Source organism: Musa acuminata, chromosome BXJ1-10, assembly GCF_036884655.1.
Source record: "Musa acuminata AAA Group cultivar baxijiao chromosome BXJ1-10, Cavendish_Baxijiao_AAA, whole genome shotgun sequence".
Classification (NCBI taxonomy): Eukaryota; Viridiplantae; Streptophyta; class Magnoliopsida; order Zingiberales; family Musaceae; genus Musa; species Musa acuminata.
This window is the reverse complement of record NC_088336.1, coordinates 33570643-33579831: the sequence shown is the minus strand read 5'-3', so window position 1 is coordinate 33579831 and position 9189 is coordinate 33570643. Positions and strand designations below refer to the sequence as shown.

The 9189-nt window shown below is 36.7% G+C and overlaps 1 protein-coding gene across 2 annotated transcripts; it reads left to right on the top strand.

Moving 5' to 3' along the window:
• The first annotated feature begins 250 nt into the window (after positions 1-250).
• Positions 251-9165, top strand: LOC103969492 (outer envelope protein 61). 2 transcript variants are annotated; one of them, XM_009383031.3, is made up of 11 exons: positions 251-594; positions 1868-2098; positions 3775-3831; positions 3945-4073; positions 4920-4997; positions 5144-5214; positions 5299-5351; positions 5503-5701; positions 5980-6520; positions 6656-6799; positions 8674-9165. In XM_009383031.3, exons 1-11 carry the CDS (start codon positions 499-501, stop codon positions 8818-8820), a joined length of 1746 nt encoding a protein of 581 aa, XP_009381306.2. In that variant the 5' UTR covers positions 251-498; the 3' UTR covers positions 8821-9165. The 2 variants fall into 2 exon arrangements, with proteins under 2 accessions (XP_009381306.2, XP_064941027.1); XM_065084955.1 differs by having other exon boundaries at positions 264-594; positions 6653-6799.
• Positions 9166-9189: the final 24 nt, after the last annotated feature.

The window sequence follows — 9189 nt, the reverse complement described above, 5'->3', positions numbered from 1 at the left end:
ATTAAATAATGATCTTGTTTCCTCTCAATCGATTTTCGGATAAAAATAAATTATTAATATATTATAAAAATAAATTTAGCTTCTTAAACTATTCGATAAATATTATTATATTATTGTATAAAACTAATAAATATATTGAAATAGGAATACACAACAATAATAATAATTATTATTGGTCAAATAAAGTCGGCTAAAATGAATATTAATATAAAAAATACCCACAGTAGGACCTCTCAAACTCGACAAAAGACGGTGGGTGGGCCGCTGCCTTCGTCTCGCCAATCTGTTTCCCCTCCTTCGGGAGCGACTCTGCGATCCGATTACCAACCGGACGATCGCTCTGTCCCTAAAGGGTGTTGTCGCCTTTGATCTGGATCGGCAGCAGGAAAGGGGAAGGCCTTCATCTTTCTAGTGCTCGTTCCATCCACGAAAGAAACGAGTGAAGAGAGATCGGATCGAGATCGATTGGTGAGGGGATTGGATAGGCGAAGCGTGGCAATGTACAACGGCATGATGGATCCGGAGCTGATGAAGCTCGCCCAGGAGCAGATGAGCCGTATCCCACCCGAGGAGCTCGCCAGGATCCAGCAACAGGTCGAGATTCTCCCTATCTGATTCCTTCCAAAACCTTTATAGATTGTTCTCTCTTATGGGTCTTTGTCCAATCGAGCCCCATCATGCGAACGTGGGATTCGATTGCTTGTGATGATCGTTTAGGGATTTGGGAGAAGAGAGAGGGCCTGGTTTCGCGAAATATTAGGTTATACTTTTTTTTCTCCGATGGATTCCATATCTATGCAATGTTCGGTTATGAATTTTCCTCGTTAATGTTACACAACATGTCTTTGCTAGACCATCGTGTCATGGTTGAATCTCGGAACAAGAATATTGTGCTAGTGATGTATTCTACAGTGGCTTGGCTGATCCAGAAATAGAACGAGTATTAGTTTGTGCTTGCTGGAAATTTTATTCTAAATACATCATTTGCTACTACGTCGTCGCTCATAATCCTTGTCCATCAGTTGGTATCGTTGTTTTGTTGCCCTGTTGCTGTTGGTTAAGTGGTGCTGGTGGATGCTTTACGTTGGTCATAATCCATGCTCATGTTTGGTTAAAATAAGACCTCTAGGGTTTGGACAGCGTAATCAAGTCATTCTCAGACTGATTGAGTTGGCATCAGACTAATCTGGGTGATTCCAGACAGATTCCATTGAATTCTAAGGGCCTCATCTATAGTCAAAGATGATGAAAAGCAGAGCAGAAGACGAGGAATATGAGAAAATGAAGAAGATGATAAGCAAGAGCTGTTGCTACCGTTGTCGATATGAGAATAGGAAGACAGGGAGAGTAGGGTGAAGGTGTCTTCCAAATCTAGCAAAGAAGATGATGAATAGGAGTCTTGCTACCATTATGGAAAGTAGCACAAATCATTGCTACCATTACATGCAGGATAAGCAGCCATCAGCGCTCATTTGGATCAAAATTATACATTGTGTCCACATAATCTTCCTCCCTTTTGTAGCTTATCCTAAGCTCGGAGAATTGATTGCTTAGATGCTTTAAAGCATAAAGCTTAATTTAATAAACATGAACGATCTCTACTGGGCACATCTATAGAATTCACTCTTCAGAACATGCATATTACCTGTATGCATGTGTATATATATACATATACAGGAAGTGATTAAATACATATGCCCTTACGCACTTTTACATGTTGTTTTATATGGAGCATATGTGAACTTGCAGATTTAAACCCTATTTACTTTCCTATGATTGTAAAAACATTTTCATAGTAACTCTTTTTGCAGCCAACTGTTCTACATGCCTGATCTTTCCTTTCATTTCGTTTTTGGTGATTATGCAGATGATGGCCAATCCCGAACTCCTTAGATTAGCAACAGAAAGTATGAAGAATTTGAGGCCTGAAGATATGAAACGTGCTGCAGAACAGCTACAGCATGTTAGAACTGAGGATATGGTTGAGGTTAGTGAAAAAATGGCCAAGGCTTCTCCAGAAGAAATTGCCTCAATAAAGGCACGTGCTGATGCTCAAGTTACATATGAACTAAATGCAGCACAGATGCTGAAGCAACAGGTACCATTTTGTTCATGGTTGGTGCCCCCTTGTTGATGTATATTACTATATTTAACCTAACGGTACAGTGCTGAAGCAATATGTATCTCAATTGCTTGAACAAGTATCTGAGGTGATGCAATGAATTTGAGATAAAAAATTTATATGGACAGCTTTTACATATGCAAGAGGACAAAAGCCGAGATATAACAAAAAAAGGAAACTGTAGCTGGAAATTTTAGTTGAAATGTAAATTGAGAATTTAGTTATTCTATGGAGTAATAGAATGTAATATCTGGAATCAAGTTTCTAAATCTCAATGTTACTCTTTAACCCTCCTGTCTTGACTGGTGACTGACAAGGTGCATATAACTGAGAAGGCATGACAGAGAATGGGGTTTTGAGGTTTGTGCAATTGGCACTGAACTGCCAAATAAAGGAAAAACAAAAATCAAGAAATGAATATCTGCCATGAAATAGAAAACCACACTGGGATTTTGGCATCACTTCTTTTCTCCTTCAGCATTTCCTCTTTGCTCCAGCCTCTTCTCAGCAGTATGGAGATTCTCGTGATCCTAGTGGACATATAGTGAAAGGATAGAAGGTAAGTTTGAGTGGATCCCGTAAAACCCTATCTAATATTTCTAAGTTTTCACAATAGTCCTCTTTGGTTAGCTGCTGGCATAGAGGTTCTCTGAATCTTAACAGCTGTAGGCTAGTGAGAAAAAAGGGCACAATGGATTTGATCTCGACTATTTGAAGCTTAAATAGATTAAAATTGGGTTCAAAAATTGATCCGGTTGATCCATCTTAAATTTGTTTTAGTGCAATTTACATGTAAAATTGATACCTAAACCAGTAACTAAACAGCTCAAGGTGGTTTGCTCCATATCATGAAACATCTAAGACTTATAACATTGACTCATATTTTAATAGACTTCAAGAAGTATAACCTTTTAAATCCTCTCTATATTAATAATATATTGAACTGGTCTGAATTCTGTATTGGTCAATCATATTTTGACTAGTCTGAGAACAATTGGAGGCTACTTATTAATTGGTTCTGATGGCCCTTGTCTCATGTATCACTAACCCAATAGATTGTGATGCTCTTTGTGATACAGCCGGTCCCTTGGTTCATGTATTGCTAACCGAATGGATTTAGATGCTTCATGTGATACAGGCGAAACACCCTGACACTTAAAAACTTACATTTATAACCTGCTGCTTCTGCTGTTTGAAATTTGAAGTTAGGATACATGAAATCTGAACTCTTTGTCCAGTGTAGGTAAAAATATTGTAAGTACAGCCAATGTGAACACCTGAGCAAACTTTGAACTTTTTAGACAGTTAAGAACATACAACTCTTTTATTTGTGCCATTTTTTTGTTGAATTTCCTTGTTGGTTATATTCCCTTGTTAAGAGCCATTTCCTTTTTCACTACGGGATGCAAATAGCATTGCAAAAACTTGCTGTTGAAACCTGTTATTTTTATCTTGGTATGCCCTACTATTGGTTGCATATGGCATATGATTTTAGCATGCTTTTTGTTGCATGGATCTTATCCTGTTAATTCTGGTTCTGTTAATTTTATTGGTTTTCAAGTACTGATCGTTCTTGAATTATTGTTTTTCAAATTCACTTTATGTTAAAATGTGTTTCATTAACCTGTTTCTTTCTTTTGGTTTCATATCAGGGAAATGAGCTTCATAGCCGTGGACAATTTCACGATGCTGCTAAGAAGTATTTGCTTGTATGTTAACACCATTTTATTGTTATGCTACACTTCTTGATCTTTGTCCATGCTCTTTTGAGAAGATTTTATTGTTAAAAAATAGCAGTATTCTGATCTCTTTAGTTATTCAGGCAAAGAACAACTTAAACGGCATACCTTCATCCAAAGGTGGAATCCTCCAGATGCAATGCTCTCTCAACCTAATGTCATGCTACCTGAAGATGAAGCAGTTTGAGGACTGCATCAGGGAAGGTTCTGAGGTATTCACTAACTTTTATCCATCCCTTTACCTGTCTGTACCAATTCCTCCCTCCTTGAGAGATGTGCTTCAAATTACTGTGAAAACATGTGGTCAGCATCATAATCAAGACAAGTGTGATATTTTCCATCTTTAATCCACAAGCACAATTGTAATTATTTGTTCAAAAGAATTAAAGTACTTGGTGTACCTGGAGTCTATTTGTCCTCTTTTACAGGAGAAATGATAACTTTAAAATTTACTGACAAGTCACCTGTCTATATTTTCCCTTTATACTTTCTCCTTCGCTTTTCACGACAACTTTGCTGCAAATCATTTATTTTATGACTCAACTGCCTACTTAAATTCGTTTGGGAGTCTTATGATTCATGTTTTATTCATGGAAGATCATGGTAGTGAAATAACTACTTGTTGCAAATGAAACTGCTCTGTGGTTAACAATTTCAGGAAGTGCTTCCGGTATGATTGGGCCAAGAATGATATCATCAAATAAAATTTTAGTTTAGTTAAAACATTTGAAGTCATTATATTATTTTTTCTAAAAATATGGTTCTATTTTTCACTCTATTTAGTTGTGCTTGTCTCTAATACAAGGAAATAATATTTAATCTTTACCTAGGTGCTGTTTTTTCTTATTAAGGAGAGTTATATAAGGCCGATGCATAGAGATCCATACTGGTCTGTGTAAAATCACGTTGGAGTTTTATATTGAGTTTACTTTGCAGTATTACAACATATGCACGAGCTACCTTAGCAGTAACACAAATTTATGCACGTTCTACCTAAATTTATTTCTTTCATCTTTTAGTCACACTATGATCAAGTTGGGCTATGACTCTGATTGCAGGTTTTGGCATATGACTCAAAAAATGTAAAAGCCTTTTATCGCAGAGGTCAAGCATATAAAGAAATTGGGAATTTACAAGTAAGTTCTGTTATACTATTTGTTTTTTGTCTTGTTCATGTTTTCCTATGTTCAAACTTTTCCATTTTCAAAATGCTAAAGTCATGAATGCACTTTGATAAATGCATGTTTAACTATGATAACTTGGTAGTTTTAACAAATTCTAGGCTGCTGTCTCGGACTTTAACAAGGCTCATGAAATGTCCCCTGATGATGAAACTATTGCGGATGTCCTAAGGTAAAATTCCGTTCATGTTAAGCACAGTATAGATGCAATCTGTAGTATTGTAGAGTGTTGTCTTACAGAGTCTAATTGTTACAGCGATGCAAATGAGAAATTAATTAAAGAAGGTGGAAATAAAAGTGTGAGACAAGGTATAGTTCCCGTTTTCCTCTTTTTAAAAATAAAAGTATCTGTAGATTTTGTTGATATTTAGATGGATAATCTCTTTTTGCTGATCTTCTGAAGCATTTCTTTTGAATTCTCACCTCTTCTCCCCTTCTGCCTGGACGTTCTCTTTTGAAGGTTTGGTGATTGAAGAAATAGTGGAAGATGAGAAACAAAACATTCCATCCGAAAATCATAGAATTTCACCTGCAGAGCATTGTACTAGCCCATCTGTGGAAATTGGCGAATCCTCTCTAAATTTACATCAACCTGACCCTGATGCTGCTGTTGAGAAGGGCTGCCTAGAAGGTTTCAGAGACAATCCAGAAAACATCAGGTAAAACAATTAGCTTTTGCTGCTTCATGCATACAGACATCTTTTTCCGAGTGGATTTTGCCAACTATGTACAATCAAAGATGTTTACGATGTCTTCCTGATTATGTGATTTACCAGGTCTTAGTCATAGTACCCATAAGCAACCAGCTTGTTTCCATTGAATCAGGCATGCCTTGGGCTTTTTCTTGTGCATGCCAATGATAACCCATAACAGAGTATGTGTGTTGATTATGCTGATTTCCAATGTGCTTATCCCTTTACAAATTGTTATGTTACAGATTATTCCAAAATTATATATCCAATGCTGATCCTAGTAATCTGGAAGCTTTGGGCATGCAAGGAATGTCACCTGGGATGATTAAAACAGCCACAAATATGATTGGCAAGATGAAGCCGGAGGAACTTCAGAAAATGTTCCAAGTTGCTTCATCTTTGAATGAAAGAGGTCCAGATGTTTCAAGGCTAGGATCAAAGTTTCCAGAAATGACTCCTGAAATGATTAAAATGGCATCTGATACAGTTAGCAAGATGTCTCCTGAAGACCTTCAAAATATGCTCAAAGTTACTTCTTCACTGAATGTGAACAGTACTCCTCCGACAGCTGCAACTGATGTTTGTGGCCGAAGACCAGAAAGTGGCTTTCAGTCTTCAGAGGCTGCTGGAACTTCCTCATTTAAATATTCTGGTTTAGAAGAAAGTAATTCAGGTGCTTCATTCCTTGACTCAAGGGTGGGTCAATCATCTTCTAGCATTCCACCTTCACCGGCTGCTTTGCAGGAGAGCATGCAGAATTCAATGAAGGATCCGTCGATGCGTCAGGTATGGAGGCTTGCACTAACAAAGTCCCGGTCTCCTGTCATTCATTGATTTTTAAAGCTTGGCCTTGAAGATGGGGCAACATTCCTCTTCTTTAATGTTTATGCAAGTCTTGTTTTTTACATAATTCGTTAGCAGATGTTTGCATCAATGATGAAGAACATGAGCCCAGAAATGATGGCGAATATGAGCGAACAATTTGGAATGAAGCTTTCAAAGGAGGATGCAGCCAAAGCTCAACAAGCCATGTCACAGTTATCACCAGAGGACTTGGATAGAATGGTATGGTTAGGATATATTTGTTTGCTTTAGTTGAAAAGTTATTGAAAATATATATTCAAGGTAACAAGTCACTATGATCTACTTACCATCTTTTACTACCTTTAAGACCTAAAATACGTTCTCTCTGAACATATTATATATGGATTGGACCTTTTTCATACTTGGGGTATTTATGTGAGTGAAGGGACATTGCTGGTGGATAATAAACGAAAGGTTATCTCTACTCATGATATTCTTATGTTAATATCTATTTGTGCACATGCAAACTTAACATGTAGAAGGAACATATTCTGATTGTGATGGCCACATTTTGAAGTATGCTTGAAACCCAAGGGTATGGGAACATTATGCCCGATGATTACTTGGCACATAAACTAGTGATTCTTTAGAGTTATCGAAGCTAATATGTTAGAAGAGAGAGACAACGTATACTCTAGGAAATCTACTCAGCTTTATCAACAGCTATTAGCATCCATTCAGAAGGTTGCAATTTCTTATTGGAAGTTATATTATTTTATGCACTTCTATCCTTAACTTGGTTTTCGATTGTAGCATATTGTATATCACAATGCGGTCATGATGGGATAATTGACCATTAATTTGATAGGCCTGAACTATTGGTCTTGACATTCTCATCAACATCCGAATTATAGCTTAGGATCAAACTACCATGGTGCATGTGAAGACTAGTCTAATAGTGGCTCCATGCTATAATGTGTCTATTCACGTATCGTTTTTTTCCTACTTGGGTCCCTTGCTATTCTCATTTCCAGCTTGATTTGTTATCTTTTATCACAACCTGGCTTAAATAACTAATCAAATTAGGTCAAACCAGTGATCCAAAATACTTCAACTCTTATCAATTCTCCTCTCACCTCTAAAGTGGTGTTAAACTTGGATGTTACATTATGTATGTATTATCTTTTAGAATCTCTCTGGAACATAGGATCAACACATCACAAATTTCAGGGACAACTTCATTTTCATTCCTTTTCTTTAGTTTTCTTTTAAAATAAAGTAGGAAGTGTTTTTCATTTCCATGTCCTATGGCCACTTCTCCAGTTCAAAATGACTCATGTAACAAAATTTTTAAAAATATCATATAGAAATAAGCTAACTATGCTCTGCAGACCGAAAGAAAGTCAGTTGACCCTTAGGTGTTTTTTATTTTCTCAATGTTGAATATTGATTTCAGTTGTGAATTATTGGGGCTAATTACAGATTACCTCTTGTAATTAGCTATATTTAGTATCCCGATCCTTATATTTTTAAAAGTTACATTGGGATTCTTATACTTACAAAAATGCAACATTGAGATTCTTATACAAGGTTAAAAAGATAATTTTACAAAGTTAAAAATAAAAAAAAGAGGAGTTTTGCTAGAGTAACGAGGCTAAATGTTTTACTTTTATAAATATAGGGATCTCAATATAACTTTTGAAAAAATAAAGATCAGAATGCTAAAGATACATAATTACAGGGGATAATATGTAATTAGCTCGAATTATTATTCAATGAGCATATTTTGGAAATTGATGCATAAGAAATTAATGACATATACAGATATTTCTGAATTATGAAATATTCCATTTACATTTTGCCTTGGAAGTTTTTGGCACGTCTTGAGCTTCACGCTTGATGTTTGGGTTATTTGCCACTGTAACCAACAGAGGAAAAGGTGTAAGTAAATGCTTCTTATCATATTATCATGTACTTGCACATTTAACTTGTTCCTGTAAGTGAAGGTTTATGTTTGAATCCACGGATGTAGTTCCCTACAATTTGTGACGGCTAGAACTTATTGTAGAAAGGAATACCCTCCATTTCTGTTCTAAATAAGACCTAATAACCTAACTGTAGAGTGTATTTTGCAGCTAAGGTGGGCCGACAGGGCACAACAAGGGGTGCAAACTGCCAAGAACATGAAGAACTGGCTCCTGGGACGGCCTGGCATGATCCTCGCAGTTGTGATGCTGATTCTCGCATTCATCTTCCATCAACTCGGCTTCATTGGTGGATAGTCATCCCTCCTCTCTGCCATCGGCAAGTTGTGCCTGCCAAAGGATGTGCTCGCATCCCTCTGTCCACCAATGCTGGGCGTAATCTCGTTTGTCCTGACTAATAAATATCGGTTTGAATTTTACGCATTAACAAGGTTTAGGGCCACCAACTCATTCAGACTTGGATCAGTGTAACATAGGGTGCTTCCAAGATGTCCGACGGAAATGTACGTAAACTGGGCAAATTTACAGTTTTCAAAATTTTATAAATACTATCGACTTTAATATGTAAAATCAAACACTATGCGAATTAACTCGTGTGCCGTGTTTACGAGTGTTTGAGAATGCATTACATCAAAGTTCATATGTTTTGTTCCAGTCGATGGATGT

Excerpts from the sequence above, each read along its gene's own strand:
- LOC103969492 (XM_065084955.1), top strand. The coding sequence starts at position 499 with ATGTACAACGGCATGATGGATCCGGAGCTGATGAAGCTCGCCCAGGAG. Across the intron at positions 4,998-5,143 it reads AAGAAATTGGGAATTTACAA|GCTGCTGTCTCGGACTTTAA; the intron begins GTAAGTTCTGTT and ends AACAAATTCTAG. Across the intron at positions 6,800-8,673 it reads CAGAGGACTTGGATAGAATG|CTAAGGTGGGCCGACAGGGC; the intron begins GTATGGTTAGGA and ends TGTATTTTGCAG.